Genomic DNA, 22,854 nt, shown 5'->3' on the forward strand with positions numbered 1-22,854 from the left:
ATGCGTGCAATAAAGGTACAGCAGTTATCATGGGTGACATTAATCTACATATAGATTGGGTGAACCAAACTGGTAGCAATACAGTGGAGGTGGATTTGCTGGAGTGTATTAGGGATGGTTTTCTAGACCAATATGTGAAGATGAACTTCAACACTTGTACATCCCTGTCTGGAGTAAAAAATAAAAAGGGGAAAGTGGCTCAACAGTGGCTCACAAGGGAAATTAGGGATAGTGTTAAATCCAAGGAAGAGGCATATAAACTGTCCAGAAAAAGAAGCAAACCTGAGGACTGGGAGAAATTTAGAATTCAGCAGAGGAGGACAAAGGGTTTAATTAGGTGTGGGAAAATAGAGTATGAGAGGAAGCTTTCTGGGAACATAAAAACTGACTCCAAAAACTTCTATAGATATGCGAAGAGAAAAAGATAAGTGAAGACAAACATAGGTCCCTTGCAGTCAGAATCAGGTGAATTTATATTGGGGAACAAAGAAATGGCAGACCAATTGAACAAATACTTTGCTTCTGTCTTCACGAAGGAAGACACAAATAACCTTCCGGAAATACTAGGGGACCGAGGGTCTAGCGAGAAGGAGGAACTGAAGGAAATCCTTATTAGTCAGGAAATTGTGTTAGGGAAATTGATGGGACTGAAGGCCGATAAATCCCCAGGGCCTGATAGGCTGCATCCCAGAGTACTAATGGAAGTGGCCTTAGAAATAGTGGATGCATTGGTGGTCATTTTCCAACATTCTATAGATTCTGGATCAGTTCCTATGGATTGGAGGGTAGCTAATGTAACCCCACTTTTTAAAAAAGGAGGGAGAGAGAAAACAGAGAATTATAGATTGGTTGGCCTGACATTGGAAGTGGGGAAAATGGTGGAATCAATTATAAAAGATGAAACAGCAGTGCATTTGGAAACAAGCGACAGGATCGGTCTAAGTCAGCATGGATTTATGAAAGGGAAATCATGCTTGACAAATCTTCTAGAATTTTTTGAGGATGTAACGAGTGGACAAGAGAGATACAGTGGATGTGGTGTATTTGGACTTTCAAAAGGCTTTTGACAAGGTCCCACACAAGTTTGCAGATGACACTAAACTGGGTGGCAGTGTGAGCTGTGAGGAGGACACTAAGAGGAGGACAGATCTACGGTGGATCACAACGAATCAGAGCCTCAGACCGAGGAGGCAGAGATATTTGGGCTGCACGTATTTACCACAAAGTTTCCCCCGATAATGCTGAATGTTGAATTAAATGGTCTCCTGGTGTCAATGGAGCTGGTCACGGGCGCGAGTCAATCCATTATAAGCAAAAAGACTTTTGAAAAATTGTGGTGCAGCAAGGCCTCCAGGCCAGTCTTGATTCCTATTGGCACGAAACTGAGAACTTACACGAAGGAATTGATTCCCTTAATCGGCAGTGCTACTGTAAAGGTCTCCTACGATGGAGTGGTGCACAAGCTATCACTCTGAGTGGTACCAGGTGATGACACCACGCTGCTCGGCAGGAGCTGGCTGGGAAAGATACGCTGGAACTGGGATGACGTCCGAGCGCTCTCGTCCGCTGACGACACTTCATGTGCCCAGATCTTAAACAAGTTCCCTTCACTGTTCGAACCAGGCATCGGGAAGTTCCAAGGAGCAAAAGTGCAGATCCAGCTAATTCCGGGGGCGCGGCCCATCCATCACAAGGTGAAAGCAGTACCGTACATGATGAGAGAAAGGGTAGAGATCGAGCAGGACCGGCTGCAATGAGAGGGCATCATTTTGCCAATGGAATTCAATGAGTGAGCCAGTCTAATTGTTCCAATCCTCAAGGGAGACAGCACAGTCAGAATCTGTGGTGATTACACAGTAACTAGCAATCATTTCCCCCTGCAGGATCAATACCCACTACCAAAGGCTGACGACCTTTTTGCTATGCTGGCGGGAGGAAAGATGTTCACGAAGCTGGACTTGATCTCGGCCTACATGACGCAGGAACTGGAGGAATCATCGAAGGGCCTTACCTGTATCAACACGCACAAAGGTCTATTCATTTATAACAGATGCCCGTTTGGAATTCGATCAGCCGCGGCGATATTCCAGAGAAACATGGAAAGCTTACTGAAATCGGTCCCGCGCACGGTGGTCTTCCAGAACGACATCTTGGTTATCAGTCGGGACACAGTCGAGCATCTGCAGAACCTGGCAGGAGTTCTTAGTTGACTCAACCGCGTGGGGCTCAGGTTGAAATGCTCGAAGTGGAGTTCCTGGGGAGAAGAATCGCGGTGGACGTCATCAGGCCCACCGATTCGAAGACGGGGCAATCGGGAAATCACCAAGGCCACAGAACGTGACGGAGCTGCAGTCATTTCTCGGACTCCTCAACTGCTTTGGTAACTTCTTACTGGGTCTCAGCACAATGTTAGAACCACTGCATGCCTTACTGCATAAAGGAAACGAATGGGGATGGGGCAAAAGGCAAGAAAATGCCTTTGTAACAGCTAGAAAATTGTTATACTCAAACAAATTGCTTGTGTTGTATGATCCATGTAAGCGTTTGGTACTAGCATGTGATGCGTCGATGTATGGCATCGGGTGTGTATTGCGACAAGCTCATGAATCTGGGAAATTGCCACCGGTTGCTTATGCATCCAGAAGTCTGTCTAAGGCCGAGAGAACCTACAGCATGATTGAAAAAGAAGCATTAGCGTGTGTCTATAGGGTAAAGAAAATGCATCAATATCTGTTTGGGCTAAAATTGAATTGGAAACTGACCATAATCCACTAATATGCCTGTTTTCCGAGAGTAAGGGGATAAATACGAATGCATCGGCCCGCATTCAGAGATGCGCGCTCATGTTAGCCATATACAACTACGCCATCCGCCACAGGCCAGGCACAGAAAACTGTGTCGATGCTCTCAGTCAGCTGCCATTGCCCACCATGGGGGTGGAAATGGCGCAGCCCGCAGATTTAGTCATGGTTATGGAAGCATTTGAGACTGAGCAATCACCCGTCACAGCCTGACAGATGAGAACCTGGATGAGCCAGGACCCCTTATTGTCCCGAGTAAAAAATTGTGGTGCTTCACGGGAGCTGCTCCAGTGTCCCAGTGGAAATGCAGGAAGAGATAAAGCCGTACCAGTGGCGCAAAGATGAAATGTCTATACAGGCAGACTGCATTCTGTGGGGCAATCAGGTAGTGGTCCCCAAGAAGGGCAGAGACACTTTCATCAGTGACCTCCACAGTACTCACCCAGGCATTGTAATAATGAAATCGATAGCCAGATCCCAGATGTGGTGGCCCGGTATCGATGCGGACTTAGAGTCCTGTGTGCACAGATGTAACACCTGCTCGCAGTTAAGCAATGCACCCAGGGAGGCGCCACTAAGTTTATGGTCGTGGCCCTCCAAACCGTGGTCCAGGGTCCATGTCGACTATGCAGGCCCATTTTTGGGTAAAATGTGCCTTGTGGTTGTAGATGCGTACTCCAAATCAATTGAATATGAGATAATATCGGCAAGTACGTCTGCTGCCACCACTGAAAGCCTGCGGACCATGTTTGCCACGCATGAACTACCTGATGTCCTTGTGAGCGACAACAGGCCATGTTTTACCAGTGCCAAGTTCAAAGAGTTCATGACCTGCAATGGGATCAAACATGTTACATCTGCCCCGTTCTAACCAGCATTAAATGATCAGGCAGAGAGAGCAGTGCAAACTATCGAGCCGTGCAAACTATCAAGCAGGGCTTGAAGAGGGTAACTGAAGGCTCACTGCAGACTCGCCTATCCCGAGTCCTGCATAGCTACTGCACGAGACCCCACTCGCTCAATGGGATTCCACTTGCTGAACTGCTCATGAAAAGGGTATTTAAGACAAGGCTCTCGTTAGTTCACCCTGATCTACATGAACAGGTAGAGAGCAGGTGGCTTCAACAAAGTACATATCATGATAGTGCAAATGTGTCACCCAAGATTGAAATGAATGATCCAGTATTTGTATTGAATTATGGACAAGGTCTCAAGTGGCTTCCCGGCACTATTGTGGCCAAAGAGGGGAGCAGGGTATTTCGGGTCAAAATTTCAAATGGACTCATTCACCGGAAACACTTGGACCAAATCAAACTCAGATTCACGGACTATCCTGAGCAACCCACTTTGGTCCCTACCTTCTTTAACCCCCCAAAATACACACCAGTGGCAACCGACACCGCGGTTGGCCACGAAGCAGAACCCATCACCCGCAGCAGCCCAGCAGGACTCACCACACCAGGCAACCCAGCAAGGCCAGTTGCACAGCAGCCCAGCGAGGGCCCAACAAACGATTCACCAAAACCAGCATTTGCACCGAGATGATCAACCAGGGAAAGAAAGGCCCTAGATCGACTCACATTGCAAATAGTTATACTGTTGACTTGGCAGGGGAAGGTGGGGGGAAGTATTGTTATGTATGTAGAAACATAGAAACATAGAAAATAGGTGCAGCAGTAGGCCATTCGGCCCTTCGAGCCTGCACCACCATTCAATAAGATCATGGCTGATCATTCTCGTCAGTACCCCTTTCCTGCTTTCTCTCCATACCCCTTGATCCCTTTAGCTGTAAGGGTCATATCCAACTCCCTCTTGAATATATCTAATGAACTGGCATCAACAACTCTCTGCGAAGAGAATTCCACAGGTTAACAACTCTCTTTAAACTTGTATATACCTTGTACAGCCACCAGATGGCTCATCATCTGGAGTCCCAAGGAATCTCACAATCCCTTCGGAGCACAGGTACTTACAGAGGCCTCACAGGCTGGAGAGACACTCTGGAGACCTGCAATAAAAGACTAAGGTCACACTTTACTTTGAGCTCACAGTATCCAGTCAGACTCTTTATTCATACACTACAGATAGTATGCAGGTACAGCAAGTGATCAGGAAGGCCAATGGTATCTTGGCCTTTATCGCAAAGGGGGTGGAGTATAAAAGCAAGGAAGTCTTGTTACAGTTATACAGGGTATTGGTGAGGCCACACCTGGAATACTGCATGCAGTTTTGGTTTCCATATTTACGAAAGGATATATTCGGTGTAGAGGCAGTTCAGAGAAGGTTCACTAGGTTGATTCCGGGGATGAGGGGGTTGACTTATGAGGAAAGGTTGAGTAGGTTGGGCCTCTTCTCATTGGAATTCAGAAAAATGAGGGGTGATCTTATCGAAATGTATAAGATTATGAGGGGGCTTGACAAGGTGGATGCAGAGAGGATGTTTCCACTGATGGGGAAAACTAGAACTAGAGGACACAATCTTAGACTAAGGGGCCACCCATTCAAAACAGAGATGAGGGGAAATTTCTGCTCTCAGAGGGTTGTAAATCTGTGGAATTCACAGCCTCAGAGAACTGTGGAAGTTGGGACATTGAATACATTTAAGAGAGAAATAGACAGTTTCTTAAATGATAAGGGAATAAGGGGTTATGGGGAGCGGGCAGAGAAGTGGAGCTGAGCCCATGATCAGATCAGCCATGATCTCATTGAATGGCGGAGCAGGCTCAAGGGGCCATATGGCCTACTCCTGTTCCTATTTCTTATGTTCTTATTTGCGGTTTTCCAATCCATTGGGACCTCTCCAGAATCCAGAGAATTTTGGTAGATTACAACCAATGCATCCACTATCTCTGCAGCCACTTCTTTTAAGACCCTCGGATGCAGGCCATCAGGTCCAGGGGACTTGTCCGCCTTTAGTCCCATTAGTTTGCCAAGTACTTTTTCTCTCATTCCCTCTCTTCCTCTCATCCTCCTACCTCTCAGTTACCAGCAATGCTCTCTGTCTCAAACCTGAGACTTCAATTAATACCATCACATTTTCTACTACAAATGCCAGTAACATGTTCCAAGTCTGTACTTGTGGTGAAAGTGTGACCCGGTTTATTGGTTAAGAACTAAATAAATACAGCAGGCCGTTCACTTGATATGATAATACATTCAAGCTAAAGTTAAATAGTTTATATTGTGTAATATTAAAATATATATTGGTTTGCACGTACAGTACAGCCTTACCCAATGTATGCACCTCAAATTCATGTAAAAGAATCTGTCAAAGTTTATCTACATTCTCACCCATATGGGCCAGCTGATCACTAATGTTCTTGCCAACATCCTTGATCCCCTGTCTCCTGGAAACACGAGAGTCACGATACCTGCCATTCTCAGTAACCATTGTTCACTTCACTTCTCGACTAATTACGTCCTCTTCCAAATCACCTCCCTCTGCAGGCCCCGCCTCACTGCCCTCTGCAGACCCCTCCTCACCACCCTCAGCAGGCCCAGTGTCACCACCGTCTGCAGGCCCTTCCCATTGCTTTCGGCAGCCCAGGCATCCAAAGACAACTGTGCACCGATGGGAAGGAAAAACTAAAAATGTTACAATGGTGAAGCATGGTCATTTGTCACATCACAGAGCCTCATATGCTGCATGAACACATTCATATTTTAATTAACTTTTTACACTCTGCAGCCAACAAACAGGCTTTAAACATGCATCTGACCAAAGCAAGAATGTGACACTCATGTTTTCTCGCTCCAGTGTCATATTTGGGAACCAGGGCTCTGAGCCGATACTAATGCCGACCAGCTGAAATGCCCGCTCATCTCTTTTAGAAAGGCTACACCACCACAGGTCCTCGACTGCTCAAGGGCATTGCGAGCCATCTTACTGTACAGACACATGAAAAATAAAAATTAGTCTGTGCTTGGTTGTTTGTGTGAGAGAGATAAGTTGGGTATTTTGGAGACAGGGGGGCCAAATTCAGGCATGGCAGAAATCTGACGCCCCTTCGACTTCTTATCTGGTTTTACCCTGGCATGTGAAGAGGTCGCCTTCTGACTGATATTCAGGTCTTTGTCGTTTTTTTCGACATTATCGGAAGTCATACAGTGGCGGAACAGTGGTGACATCACTGCGAGTGTGCGTCATCACGTCTCGCCCCTCATTTAAAGGGGAGAGAATCGGCGATCATTTAGCTTTGGCCACTGGGCCACCAGGGTGGGTTTCGGCCAGGCCAGCAGCCTGGCACCCAAGAGGGTGTGCTTGGCTGCCTGTTGGCAGCCCGGTTGGACCCGGGGCAATAATTGACCGGCCGATCATGAAGTCGGCCAACAAAAATAAAAACATGGCGGCCGCGACAGTGCGCCCTCCCCTTGAAGAGCCATCGTGCTGCCGTGCCGCACACACACAGAACAAGGTGCACTGACAGAAAAAGCTGTCGGGGGCACTGCGCGGCGGAGCGAAGAATTTTGCAGGTAAATTTGGGGCGGAGTGTGCTGAAGGTGCTGGAGATCGATGGTGCGTACTTTGATGACGAACTTGCGAAGGTCGGCAGCAACGGAGCAGAGATGGGGACAGGTCAAAAAATCCCTAAGCTGAATTTGGGTTGTGGCGGCCCATCCACTGCAATGCGGCGGCCACTCGAGTGCACCACACGGCCACTGCAAAACAATGGTAACGGGCCTTATCCGGACCCTGAATTTTGGCCCCAGGGTTTAATCCGCTAATTGCAATTTCACACCTCAAATCTCTGGAGTACAGATAAAAAATCTTTAAAAGCACTTGATGAGGCCTGTCACCAATGGCAACTGAGTTTTACGACCAGTGACATTAGATTAACTCCTGACCACCCAAACCAGAAACAAGCTCTTCACTATTCATTGCATCAAGAAAAATAAGGGTTTTAAAAATAAAACTTAATTGTAAGATTTCTTGTTTGGAGGAATTGGGAGGTCACTTATTTTTTGGAGGGTGCGAATCTAGGTGGGGTAGAGGAACAAAGGGATCTCAGAGTACAAATACACAAATCACTAAAAGTTGTGACACGGGTTAGCAAGGCGATAAAAAGCAAACTAAGCACTAGAGTTTATTGCTAGAGGTATAGAATTGAAAATTAGGGAAGTTATGCTCAGCCTGTATCGAATCTTGGTTAAACCACACTTCGAGTACTACGTACAGTTCTGGTCGCCATATTATAAAAAGCATATAGAGGCACTAGAGTGTGTGCAGAGAAAATTTACAAGGATGATACAAGAAATGCGAGGATATACATATCAGGAAAGGATGAACAGACTGAGTCTTTTTTCTCTTGTAAAAAGAAGGCTGAGGGGTGACCTAATCAAGATCTTTAAAATTCTGGAAGGTTTTGATAGAGTGGATAGAGAGAGAATGTTTCCACTTGTGGGAAAGAGCATAACTAAAGGCCATTAGTACAAGATAGTTACCAAGAAATCCAATAGGGAATTCAGAAGAAAATATTTTACCCAAAGAGTGGTGAGAATGTGGAACTCGCTACCACAGGGAGTGGTTAAAGCAAATAGTATAGATGCATTTAAGGGGAGGCTGGATAAGCATATGAGAGAGAAGGGGATAGAGGGTTATGGTGATAAATTTAGATGAGGAAAGAAGGGAAGAGGCACGAGTGGAGCATAAACACCAGCATTGTTTCTGTGCCGTATATCTTATGTAATCCTAATAATCCGTACAAACCACAGCAGATCGTGTTAAATCATTCAATTTTGTGCTGCCTTGCTCCATTGTCTGTGGTATGGTGCAATTAACACTCCACACTAACGTGCTGATTTTCTGTGGCGCGCTATGCACCTTGTTTCCCAGAAGCCACAGACACCTTGCCTCCACCTCATTGAGGAGTGTGCAGAGGATCTCATCAAAGAGTGTGCAGAGGTCTTCATCACTAAAGTTGTGACATCTCTTCTCATTTAACTTTTGCTCTGCTCTTTTTTTTCTGTGAGTAAGTAAGTGCATGGTTTTTTAAAACCTGTTCATTACTTTGCAAACCTTTTTGAAAACTGTTAATTTTACTTGCTGTTTACAAAGTGGTCTTTTTACTTTGCCTTTTTCTAAAGAAAAAAATAAAATGTATTTGCACTTAAGCTAACTCTAAGAGGTCATGTAAAGACTTTACTCACCTCTCTTTGACAGTCCTTCGGGAAATACTAGGGATTCCAGGGTGTAGCAAAAAGGAGGAACTGAAGGAAATCTTTATTAGTCAGGAAATTGTGTTAGGGAAACTGATAGGCTGCATCCCAGAGTACTTAAGGAAGTTGCCCTAGAAATAGTGGAATGCAATGGTGATCATTTTCCAACAGTCTATTGACTCTGGATCAATTCCTATGGACTGGAGGGTAGCTAATGTAACACCACTTTTTAAAAAAGGAGGGAGAGAGAAAACGGGTAATTATAGACCGGTCAGCCTGACATCGGTGGTGGGGAAACTGTTGGAATCAATGATTAAAGATGAAATAGCAGCGCATTTGGAAAGCAGTGATAGGATCGGTCCAAGTCAGCATGGATTTATGAAAGGGAAATCATGCTTGACAAATCTTCTAGAATTTTTTGAGGATGTAACTAGTAGAGTGGACAAGGGAGAACCAGTGAATGTGGTGTATTTGGACTTTCAAAAGGCTTTTGACAAGGTCCCACACAAGAGATTAGTGTGCAAATTTAACGCACATGGTATTGGGGGTAATGTATTGACGTGGATAGAGAACTGGTTGGCAGACAGGAAGCAGCGAGTCAGAATAAATGGGTCCTTTTCAGAATGGCAGGCAGTGACCGGTGGGGGTGGGGGGGGGGCAGGGTTCAGTGCTGGGACCCCAGCTATTTACAGTATACATCAATGATTTCGATGAAGGAATTGAATGTAATATCTCCAAGTTTGCAGATGACACTACGCTGGGTGGTGGTGTGAGCTGTGAGGAGTATGCTAAGAGACTGCAGGGTGACTTGGACAGGTTAGGTGAGTGAGCAAATGCATGGCAGATGCAGTATAATGTGGATAAAAGTGAGGTTATCCACTTTGACGGCAAAAACAGGAAGACAGAATATTATTTGAATGGTGACAGATTAGGAAAAGGGGAGGTGCAACGAGACCTGGGTGTCATGGTATATCAGTCATTGAAGTTTGGCATGCAGCTACAGCAGGCGGTGAAGAAGGCAAATGGCATGTTGGCCTTCATAGCTAGAGGATTTGAGTATAGGAGCAGGGAGGTCTTACTGCAGTTGTACAGAGCCTTGGTGAGGCCACACCTGGAATATTGTGTTCAGTTTTCATCCCCTAAACTGAGGAAGGACGTTCTTGCTATTGAGGGAGTACAGTGAAGGTTCACCAGATTGATTCCCGGGATGGCAGAACTGACATATGAGGAGAGACTGGATCAACTGGGCTTGTATCCACTGGAGTTTAGAAGAATGAGAGGGGATCTCAGAGAAACATATAAAATTCTGATGGGATTGGACAGATTAGAGGCAGGAAGAATGTTCCCATTGCTGGGGAGTTCCAGAACCAGGGGTCATAGGCTAAAAATAAGGGGTAAGCCATTTAGGAGCGGGATGAGGAGAAACTTCTTCACTCAGAGAGTGGTGAACCTGTGGATTTCTCTACCGCAGAAAGTTGTTGAGGCCAGTTCGTTAGATATATTCAAAAGGGAGTTAGATATGGCCCTTATGGCCAAAGGGATCAAGGAGAGAAAGCAGGAAAGGGGTACTGAGGTTGAATGATCAGCCATGATCTTATTGAATGGCGGTGCAGGCTCCTGCACCCAATTTCTATGTTTTCATGTTTCTATGTCTTGGCTGAAATGGTGGGCGTGTCTTATCTTCCAGTCTTGGTTGAATTGGTGGGCACGGCTTATCTTCCCTGTCCCATGTGATCACAACTTTTTCCTGCACGACTCCAAACGCTGCTCAGGTCCCCTGTAGAGGGTGCCGTGCTGAAATGACTCTCCATTACCATATATTGCTGCGCAATCGTGATGAAAAGTCTGTGGGCAGCTGTAAGCATAATGAAAGGTGAGTGCTGTTCATTCGCCGCTGACCGCAAAATCTGGGCCCATTTAATATCAGAAAATCTTCTCATGGGGAATCATTCATTGTTACCTATTTTGCACTGTTAAATTAAATGAATGCATCCTATTCTAATCTAGACATTGTAGCTCATATTAGTTTTCTGAGTTAACTCTATGTCTGCAAATACACATTAGCCGACTTCCTGGACCATTGCTCAAGTTTAGTCTGAGGTTCATATCATGGTTGTGATGTTCATTGTGATCCCATTCTAGATAGGGAGCAGACCAAAGTGGAGAGCCATGAATCAGAGCTCATGGGGGCTGAAATTGCTTGGCGATTCCATCAGTCTCCCTCTGGAACCCCCACGATATTTAATAGATATGTAATACTTTTAATTTTATCAAATAATTTTAGGTTTTGCATGTATGTGTTATATTTTATAGGTGGAACTTCCAACTTTGGCTTGGTGTAAAATGGGATTTAACGTATTGGCCACTCGCTTTACACCCCGCCGGATTTTCCTTTCCCATTGGTTTGGGAAGTTCTGCCCTATAGGCTATTTAAAAGTATTTTTTAGAAAAATGGTCCTATTTAGTGCTACACTGTACAGGAATGCCTTACTTAAACAATGAAAGATCTTCATTGAAAACTGTAAACTTCCCAGTCAGGCAGTTTGAACTAACTACATAAAATTGTTAACAATATCTTTTCTACATGCATTGGTTTCTCAAAAGTTTAATATTTTCATTGCAAATTGTAAAGTTAATTTGATACTTTTGTACACATTTTAAATTGAGCAGTCTAAAGCCACCATAACTGCATTCAAATGAAAAGGCTGACTCTTTTTTAATAAATTATCTTTTGCTTTGTTTCTAGTTATAAGATTAAATAATTTTTTTCAATAAAGGGGTTGGGGGGGTGGGGGGAATTTAACCCGGCCTGCCTGGAGGGAATGGGGCGGAGATGCCTTTAAAACAGTGTTGTCCAATAGAAATTATTGACCAGCCATAGGTGTGGCTGAGACGACAATGTTTTGACCACATGCATTCATTTAAATAGAAAATGCTTTAGGTATGCTCACATAATACGGGTAAATGTACTTTATGTGTGTATATTTACTTGTAAACACCTACTACCATTCAGTAACTAAAGGAATAAAGCACTCACACTGATCGAAAAACACTCGCACACTTTGCTTTTCGTCTTGCTGTTCCACCAACAAGTGCACAAAAAGGCTAAAGCTCACACGCTGAAAGAATATGAGTATTGAGATCACATGCCCAATGAGTGTGTACTTATTTTTATTTACTAATCAGAAATACAATTCTCCGCATCTGGATTCTGATTCACCATATGTGGTTAGTACTACTTTAAAATGGAGTGTTCAGCTTTACTACCCCATACCCGCTGCACTCCAACTGTCCACAATTTTTAACCGCTCACTACTGAGATGCCCGCCGAAAGCACGGGCACCACATACATTTATGCAAATCAGGTACCATTACGTCAATGGGACCCTGAATGGATTTTAAACTGGTGCCTTAGCAAAGCAGTCACAGTTTCTTTCCCGCAGGTGAAGCAGGCCAGCGGCTGTTAGAAGGACAAAGAAACCCTGCAAAGGAAGTCGAAATCATTCCTTTGTGGGGCCACTAGAACAGATCGAATCGCACAATTAATGCTGCAACCTCCCCTGCCCAGTACTTTCCCAACCCCGCCATCCCCTATCCTCCTGTCAGACCCTCCCAAAACCCACTCTCCTCAACCTAGCTGCTTGCCAGCAAGATTTCATTTGGTGCTGGTCGGCGGCCCATGGCTGCTCGAACTACCGCTCTCACCCACTGGCAAGATACCACTTTCTGCCTCGCTTTGGGCGGGCAGCCGACTGGCAGCGTGCAGATGAGGCTTGGGAGTTAAAGTACCTCGGGCCTGAAATCTGAGCCTGCTGAATGTGTTTTGCACTCACCCCGCTCCCTGCCCATCCCAAAAACTGCTGGTAGTGTATAGGAAAGAGAGATATGAGAGAGTGAGTGAGAAAGAGGAGGGACCTTTTCAAACCTGCAATGGAGAAAATATGATCATATGTGTTTTACTATAATCTATGCATTTAAACATTCAATATTCTTTTAAAAATGGAGTAAGCTTTACATGAAGGCAAAGTGCCATTTCTAAAATATCCACGATAAATGTATTACAGAACTTATGATATATAATCTATGGAATTTCTGGCTGCATGAGGCAGGCGGGTATTGGAGATATGCTTGTAGTGGCCCCATGCAAATTAGGTGCCCTCCCACTGACCTTGTAAAATTCAGCCAGGTCAGGACTGGAGGGCACCAGTGGGCACAATTTCCAGTGTCGTGTGCTGAGAAATTTCAGGGCCTGTAAATCTAACATTGTATCAGTAAAAGTGTACGTGTACTTGAGCATCAAAGTTAAGACCCCCAACAGTTTAATAGCTTCAAATTTGTGTTTTTCTAGAACGATTACAAAAATTTATCTATGCATTGCAAAGATTTTGTTGTTGGACTTCTAGACTTGTGCCGGATTACTGAAGAAGTAGAAGCCATTTTGAATGGGACTGTGGAGACCAATCCCAGCAGTAACCTGCATTTTCGACCAAGCCTTAGTCGGCTAAAGTTGGCCATTAAATGTGAGGTCAAAAAGGTATGAAGCATTGTAAAATTCTAATTTAATACACTTCTATAATATAAATTCTTAATTAATCAAATTTTTCTGTAAAATTGTGAATTATTTTAACTTTATCTACCTTTTGGAGCAGAATGACAGGATTTTGAAATGACTATTTCCAGTGGTGAATCAAATCAATAGGCCACTAACCCCAGCCAAAGTCTGGGAAATATAAATTTTAGAAGCTTCACTGACTACCTGTGTTTTTATTTAAGTTAGAAGTGTTGTGTATGCATAAATAATTGACAAACTGGGCCAGGAGAAATGTAACTTAACTGTGCTTTTATACAACCCAAAATGGTGTCCCCAAAACAGCATGAACCAGCATGAGTACAGCAACTGTGAATAGCTCCCGCAGGGTCCTAATGCCCATTCTGTGAGCTGTAACAAACAAATGAACACAACATATTTCCCCCCTTTTTAAAACCACAGTATACGTACAGTCAAAGTCCTTGAGATAGCTAGGTCTCTGAGACCGGCGTGAGGCTTGCGATGTTTGATCGAGGTTTTCAGTTGGGAAACAGAACAGTGTCTCTATCCCATCCTGTTGGCGTTCTAAAATCTGGGATGCGAGTGTGGTTACCTTCATGCTAGATTTAGATGGGGGTTTGAGAATGTCCTGTAGCCAGCGAAGATTCCACCTGATCATGAGCTCAGTGGGTGTCTTCCCCGTTAGCGAGAGCTTTGTCGAATGGTATGTGCGGAGAATGGTTTGACCCACTTCGTCGAATGTTTAGCCAGCTGTGGGGTTGGCTTTCAAACCCTCTTTGATGACGCGGTTAAAATGCTCATCACCTCCGTTGCTTTGAGGGTTGTACCGAGCAGTAAGGCGATGCTCGATAGCATGACAAATGTGGAAACCCACAAATTGGTCGGGCATAAACTATGGTCCATTGTCAGTGATTATGACCTCTGGGAGACCCCACCTCATGAACATATGCTGCAGAATAGTGACGATCGTTGATGAGGTCACTGAACTTGTAGCGATTTCTGGCCATTTGGAATGCAGGTCATGTACTACAACAAGGAAACGTTGGTGCTGTGGAGCTGCTTCAACTGGACTGAAGATATCCAACTGAAGTTGTTGCCATGATCTTTGTGGCCATGGAATGGGCTTCATTGGCGCTGGTCGGATGTTTGTTGCCTTTTCGCTCAGGCTGCTGGCTTTGCAGTGTGAGACAAACTCCCCGATGTGAGTGTCAATCCCAGGCCACCATACTGAATTGTGACATAGAAACATAGAAACATAGAAAATAGGTGCAGGAGTAGGCCATTCGGCCCTTCAAGCCTGCACCGCCATTCAATGAGTTCATGGCTGAACATGCAACTTCAGTACCCTATTCCTGCTTTCTTGCCATACCCCTTGATCCCCCGAGTAGTAAGGATTTCATCTAACTCCTTTTTGAATATATTTAGTGAATTGGCCTCAACAACTTTCTGTGGTAGAGAATTTCACAGGTTCACCACAGGTGAAGAAGTTTCTCCTCATTTCGGTCCTAAATGGCTTACCCCTTATCCTTAGACTGTGACCCCTGGTTCTGGACTTCCCCAACATTGGCAACATTCTTCCTGCATCTAACCAGTCTAAACCCGTCAGAATTTTAAACGTTTCTATGAGATCCCCTCTCATTCTTCTGAACTCCAGTGAATACAAGCCCAGTTGATCCAGTCTTTCTTGATATGTCAGTTCCGCCATCCTGCGAATCAGTCTGGTGAACCTTCGCTGCACTCCTGCTTCATGCGGACAATGTCAGGACGTCCATCATGTGCCAATGAGAGAACACGTTGTTGAAGCGACTTGGGAATTACTTCTCTATCACCACAAGTTACGCAGCCATCACTCCAAATGGAAAATTCATCTCGAAGTCTGTGCAATGTTTTCAGCTCTTCCAGAATTTGCTTAGGCCTGTGTGGAGGAAGTGGCACACACACTGGAGCATAGCATTACTCTGTAATTTGGTTTTGAGTTCGGCGCAGGAGATAAGATTTCTGCTGGACTGAGTTATGATCGACATGACATATGTGTCGTCGTCTGTGAACAAGTCAACACCAGAGTCCGAAGCAGGTGTCAAACGGCTGAGCATGTCAGCTACCTGGTTGCGACTGCCAGCGATGTACTGTACATCAAAGTTATACTGATGAAGGCAATGTGACCATCGGCTGATTCGTAATGGTCTGTGCCCAGATCCAGTTGTAGCGAGTAGCGTAGTTAGTGCTTGGTGATCCGTACAGAGGGTAAATTTCCTGCCATAGAGGTAGATGTGCCAGCATTCACATGCGAAGATGCAAGCAAATGCTTTGCATTCCCCTGTAAAATGTTTACGTTCTGCAGACGAGAGCGTGTGAGAGGCGAAGGCTACTGGGCGTTCCAGGCTGTCAATCCATTGCGATAGCATAGCACCCATGGCGGTGCCTGATGCATCCGTGGTGATGTACGTAGTGGCATTCAGATCAAAGTGTGCGAGGATAGGAGGAGATGTGATTGTCTCCTTAAGCGTGTTAAATGTCTCAGCCTGGGAATCTGTCCAAGGGACGTCCTTGTGCATCAACTTGCGAAGTGGTTCGGCAATGTGCGCGTAGTGCAGGACGAACTTCAGATAGAAGTTACAAGTGCCGAGGAATGATGAAAGGTCTTTGACGTTGGTAGCCTCCTGCATGCGCTGGATCGCATCAATGTTGTCAAGCATCGTTGTGCTGTGATTCTGTAGCCCAGAAAGTTTATTTCTCCAGCAGCAAATGTACACATCGCATTAAGTGTAATGTTATGTGTAGCAAGTCTAGCCATAAGGACACAAGAACACAAGAAATAGGAGCAGAAGTAGGCTATTTGACCCCTCAAGTCTGTTCCGCCATTTAATAAGATCATGGCTGATCTGATCATGGCCTCAGTTCCACTTCCCTGCCCGCTCCCCATAACCCTTTATTCCCTTATCGCTCAAAAATCTGTCTATCTCCACCTTAAATATATTCAAAGACCCAGCCTCCACAGCTCTCTGGGGCCGTGAATTCCACAGATTTACAATCCTCTGAGAAAAGAATTTCCTCCTCATCTCAGTATTCTGAGACTATGCCCCCTAGTTTTAGTTCCCCCATGAGTGGAAATATACTCTCTGCATCCACCTTGTCCAGCCCTCTCTTATATGTTTTGATAAGATCACCTCTCATTCTTCTGAACTCCAATGTGTATAGACCCAACCTATTCAACCTATCTTCATAAGTCTACCTCCTCATCTCTGGAATCAACTTAATGAACCTTCTCTGAACAGCCTCCAATGAAAGTACATCCTTTCTTAAATACGGAGACCAAAACTGCATGCAGTGCTCCAGATGTGGCCTCACCAATATCCTGTACTGTTGTGGCAGGACTTCTCTGCTTTTATACTGTACCTCCCTTGCAATAAAGGCCATCATTCCATTTGCCTTCCTGATTACTTACTGTACCTGCGTACTAACTTTTGGTGTTAATTGCATGAAGTCGCTGGTCATGTTCTTCCATTGTCTGTCCATGAACGACGATATTGTCAAGCAGATTGAGGGCTCCCTCTATGCCTGCTAGCATAGTAGTAACAATCTTCTGAAATGCACTTGGTACAAAAGATAGACCATCATGTGTCGTGAATGCTGTGAGCAGTTTTTTGTCCTCCGCTAGGGGTATTTGCAGGTAACGGCGGCGCATGTCGAGTTTCGTAAAGACTATTGAGCCGTGGAATTCTGAAGACAGTTCATCGATGGTAGGAAGAGGGTACTTGTCGGGGATGATGGCCTTGTTGACCTCTTTCAGGTCGATGCATAGGCAGATCTCCCCATTTTTACGCCAAGCAATGATTAAGTTCGAGATCCACAGGGTGAGGAGTCGATGCTCTCAATGATTCCCTGAGATTTGAGTCACGTTAATTCTGTGGATCCTGGGTCGCGAACCGTGAATGTGAGACGGCGAAGTCGCTCCGTAATCGATTTGATGGAAGGGTCAACGCCGGGACTATGGCAGAATTTTATTGTCCCTCCAAACCCTGTGAAAATTGAGGGATACTGCTTGTCAATGTGTACATAGGTGTGCTGGTTGAGTCGTAAACTTTGAACCCAAGCTTGTCAAAAAGGTCAACACACATGAGGCTTTGTCCCTTCGCGACATAAAAGGAAAAATTCTCCAATGTTATGTCCTTGTAGTATATCGGGACAGGTATGACCCCAATACCTCAATTTTGGAGTCAGAGTATGCATGTAGAACGGAAGTTGCGGGCTGCTGTTAACAGTGTGTGAAGTGGGTTTCATACAGAGCCTCGCTCAATATGGAGACTTTGGCTCCAAGGTCAATGAGGAGGCAGCAGGGCATGCCATCAATGTTTACCTCATGGTCCTTGAATTTGCCCGAACTGATGTGCAAAATGTCACTAACGGTGTAAACCATACTGGGTTTATCACTATCGGAGTTGTCCATGTGTCGAATATGCTGCGATGAGCGACAGACACTAGCAAAATGGTTCAGTTTACCACATGAAGAGCATTTCTTCCCAAGTGCAGGGCAGTTAGGATTCTTGGCTGTGTGATTTATCTCCACAGTTAAAGCAGTGGAAGTTAGGCCCGCGATCCGTAGTGTGTGGCTTATTACTAGCCCTGGGTCTCTGATGTGATTTCCACTTTGGACGAACACCTTGCTCCTGGGCTGTAGCTGTAGTCTGATGCACAGGGAATCTGATCGCTTTTGAATCGGAAAGCGCTGATTTGATTTGGATGGCCAAATTAGTTGCTTTGTCTAATGTCAATTTATCATCCTCCATTAGCAAGCGTTCCCAAATGTGGGGGTTCGTTGTTTTTTCAATCAATTGATCCCTGATCATTTCCTCTGTGAGCGCTCCAAAGTTACACATAGCGGCCTGTTCAATTAATTAAATGATATACTGTTTGATTGGTTCACAGTTCCCTTGCCCCCTTTTACAAAATTGGTATCTCTCCATCATGACACTTTTCTTTGGCCCAAAATAGTTCTCTAGGGCGCTTATCGTTTTGTCGTAGGACTCCGTGTCTTCAATTTGGCCAAAGATGCATTGGCCTTCAGTGCCGAGGCAGTGGATAAGTATTGCACGGGGGTGAGCTGGTGTTACGTTGCTGACGTCTAACCCACTTGCCGTGATGTAGGTAAAAAAACTTTTTATCCATCTCAGCTATGGAATTGGAGGGTCCCCGGGTGTGGAGAAGAAAGGCAGGCGGTGCGAAGGTTAATTTGAGTCATCCTCATCACCAAATTATGTTGTGCATATGTAAATAACTGACAAACTGAGCCAGGAGAAATGTAACTTAACTTAACTGTGCTTTTATACAACCCAAAATGGAGTCCCCACACCGGCATGAACCAGCATGAAACAGCAACTGTGAATAGCTCCTGCAGTGTCCTAATGCCTGTCCTGTGAGCTGTAACAAACAAATAGAGTATGAACACAACAAGAAGTACATAATTGTTTTATCTATTGAGATTAGTTTTACTTATTGTATTGTCCTAGCAGTGGAACTTTAACATGCGTACACCAAAAACATGTGATAAAATGTCATAGTGTAATATGTTAAGATCATTATGGCCTGTAGAAATGGAAGAGGAAAATGACTGAATGAGCTTGTTTGTGATAACTTGATCAGCTGATACCTGTTCTGCTGGTGGGCTAATATATTTTATGATTGGGTAGCCCATTTTGTTAATCAAAGAATAAAATAAAATGTTACTTCCGGTTTAAATATTTCATTACATCGATGTTAATAATATTGTACAGCTGTTACCTCTAAAACCCACGCAACAATAGGATTAGTAATAATCAGTTAATATTTATAAAGTTAATTGATCACTATTTAATGTTTATAATGTTTAAGAATATGATTACATTTAAGTAATCAGCCTAAAAGAAAAGACTTACATATATATAATGCCTTTCATTACTTTATAGCCAATGAAGTATTGTCAGTGTTGTAATGCATAGAAACAGAAACTGTGATATATGAGTACATACACAGACTTGTATGAATTAATAACATATATTTGAATTGTATAGCTGCTTGAAAAAGAAAATATTGAAAGGTATTGATATATCATAGGCTCTGAGTCGATGAATGAAATAGTTAATTTAGCACTGTAACTTCTGTGGGGACAATTTTTGGTTTTGGTACACATCTGATAAGCAGTGGACAGTTCAGTCATAGTCGCACTGCCATCCTGACAGTACCAGTGAGAGGTCCGTACTATTTTCATGGTGAGGCCTCTTTTTAATTGGATCGGTAAGCTGCCTGTTGTTACTCAGTGACCACTGGTTAGGACGCTCTACATCCATTGATACTCATAACATTGCATTGGGATCCTACGTACGTCGTAGGATCCTGACTTGCATATTCAGGTAGGCTCTGTCCCATTTCCTGACCTGTTCCAAAATTGCAGTGGGCTGGTCATCAGAGGGAATGGGGCAGTAAGTAAAACCCTGCAATTTTCACTCCTTACCACTATCACTCTGGTCTCTCAAAAAAACAATAAGAAAATCGCCCCGATTCTAAGATAAAAAATCTTCAACTAGATGTTATATTAAGAGGCAGGAACTGTAGGTACAGTACCTGGGCATTCTGTTCTTCTCACATAAGAGAAAGAGTGGAAGTAGGAGGTGAAATCAACTTGGGATCAAGCAACTCTGGAGTAGTGGGCCAGTATGCATCAATGCATTTTCCATGTTAGAGAAGTGCCAGCTCCTAAAGGATGACATCATTTCCTGTGACTTCCGCTTGCCTCCCTGCCATTTTTGGATGCCAAATGGAATGCTCAGATGCATTCATCGTTAAATGATAAATGTTTATATTGAGGCCTGTGCTATTGTTTGCATTATTTGCGAATATGTCTATTGTTGTCATTTCTTTTTCATTTCACTTATAACGAATCCACCTCTGTTACCTGCAGGATGTAGTATTAGCATATCAACTGTAAAGGATCAATCGTCATTTCTTCTGACCCTCCAACCCTTTTATCCTATCCCCCTCACCGAAACTGCCTGAAATCCAGTCATTTATGACTTTGCATCTAGGAATCCCCTTATTTCTGGCTGAAATGGAGGATAAGGAGGAACTGAATCAGAGGATGAGGTCAAGGTTGCAATTGCATAGGTGTGCCACTGTGTATTGGCTGAAAATGTAATGTAGATCATCTATATTTCCAAAAGCAATTTGGAATTTGTTGGAACTGCTAGCAATTTAATGGCTAGATTTTGAAAATGTGATTTTTTTTGCAAAAGTTGCAGAAACATCAGGTAAAGGGGCTGTAAATTTGAAATATACTCACCTTCAAAAGTCTAACCAAATTTTCTGAATTAAAATGTTTTATCTTAATGATCAACACTAACACTTTTGTGATTTTATATAACTACATCATTAATACATTTATCAACTTCATCTGTTTGGTGAAAAAGCAAGAAAAATATTGCATTAGAAGTGCATTATATTTAAAAGGTTAAACTTTTTTTAGTTTCATTAATAACGTTCACTTTGATTTCTAACTTATTATATTGCATTTCCTTTTTAAGTTTGTAGCTCATCCAAACTGTCAGCAGCAGCTTCTATCTATCTGGTACGAAAATCTCTCAGGATTACGTCAACAGCCAATAGCAACCAAGTTTCTGGTAGTGCTTGCTGTAGCCATTGGCTTGCCATTTCTGGCCTTGTGCTATTGGATTGCACCCTGCAGCAAGGTTAGTCATCTTCATCTTTTAAAGCTCTTCTCACATCAGTAGTGCAGGGAGCAAACCTACTCAGTTGAGTGTAAAAATTCCAGCTTTATTTCCAATAAAGAATGTTGTGCTGTGTATATATATAATGAGAGTGTGATCCTTCCCCCTCTCTCCCTGCGGGATGATTGAATAGGCATTTTCTGCCGAAAGCTCCAGTTGGAATATACTACTGGCTAATTTGATACTTCTGTTTCACCAGTGTTTCTCTTATTTAAATAGTCAAAAATCTGTTAATATATTTCGTAGGAGGCAAGTCAATTTTATTTAACTGGTCGCATTAACTGAGAGGTAATTACTGCAGCACTCATTGATTGCAGCACTCATTTATTGATTTTACCCTCTCTTTTCTGATTGTTTCACATGTTTCCTTCAGTCTTCTAACATCAGTGCTTGGGAAAAGGACAAACTTGCATTGCGGCCAGTGGCGCTTTGCTATTGTATGAGCAGGCATCAACTCAGCTTATTGTTGGCTCCAATTATTGCAAGCTGCAATCTATCATTCCCTGGGCAATAGCATTTGATTGGTGATGTAGTTGTGGCTTTTCCTTGACTCTGATTTGTATTTGGTAGGGAATATCTCACATTATCTAATATCTTTATCTAGCAATATTCAAACCATAAATTACAATTACAAATTAATCATGCAATAAATTGGATGTGGATAAAGGTCAGACTATAAAGAATATCTCTCTACAAGGGAACTCATAGAGGTCAGTAAAAGGGAATGAGTCTGGCACAAACTGAAGGGTTGTAAAAACAGAGATAATTGCTTCTAAAAATGAAATGCTCTGTGAGTAAAATTAGTGTCCAGTGATACAGAATTACAATGGCAAAACAAATCTCCATATCAGTTGTCTTCACATCTTGAGATTTGTTTCATCGAGATCTACGAGTCTACTCTTAAGATTGTTAGTTTTTACTAACGAGGTGAATAATGCTGTAAACTATAAATATCTTTTGTGGTGTTGCAGCTGGGGAAGATCATGCGAGCACCATTTATGAAATTTGTGGCGCACGGAGCTTCTTTCACTGTTTTTCTCGGCCTGCTGATTATGAATGCAGCTGACAGATTTGAAGGCACCAAACTCCTGCCAAATGAGTCGACTACAGATCACCCCAGACAGCTCTTCAGGATGAAAACAACTGGCTTCACATGGATGGAACTTCTAATTGTTTCCTGGGTAATAGGTAGGGATTTGTTTTGATTATCATCACATTAGAACCTGATACATTGATCTTCATTATCAAAGCATCTTAACACAATCTGAGCAACATAAAGTCAACAAAGCAATTTTCTATTAGGGATGTAGAAGGTGCAGACTGGTCAACAGCTTACATGCCATCACTTTCACAGTAACAGCAGAACCTATATTATCAGATGTGTCTGCCATTTTAAATGCTGCATAATTGGCCTCAGCTCTCAGAATTACTTTTGTTATTGTTGCGAAACCTATGTGAAGAGTTTGTAGGACACCACCCATATTTGAAAGAGGAGGAAAGAAGATGAGCTCAATTAACAATAATTTAGGTTGTGTTTTTAATGTAGGAAAAAGTCCCAAGGTGCTTCATAGAATTGTTATCGGACAAAAAT

The 22,854-nt window shown here is 43.5% G+C and overlaps 1 protein-coding gene across 1 annotated transcript in view; it reads left to right on the forward strand.

Annotated features, from left to right (window-relative positions):
• LOC139274773 (short transient receptor potential channel 6-like) overlaps positions 1-22,854 on the forward strand; it is a 277,996-nt gene that overhangs the window by 109,362 nt on the left and 145,780 nt on the right. The window contains exons 3-5 of the mRNA XM_070891460.1: positions 13,306-13,491; positions 21,060-21,224; positions 22,235-22,451. Coding sequence (XP_070747561.1) covers positions 13,306-13,491; positions 21,060-21,224; positions 22,235-22,451 — 568 coding nt within the window. The remainder of the gene's footprint in view (positions 1-13,305; positions 13,492-21,059; positions 21,225-22,234; positions 22,452-22,854) is intronic.

Source organism: Pristiophorus japonicus, chromosome 10, assembly GCF_044704955.1.
Source record: "Pristiophorus japonicus isolate sPriJap1 chromosome 10, sPriJap1.hap1, whole genome shotgun sequence".
In the NCBI taxonomy this organism is placed as follows: domain Eukaryota; kingdom Metazoa; phylum Chordata; class Chondrichthyes; family Pristiophoridae; genus Pristiophorus; species Pristiophorus japonicus.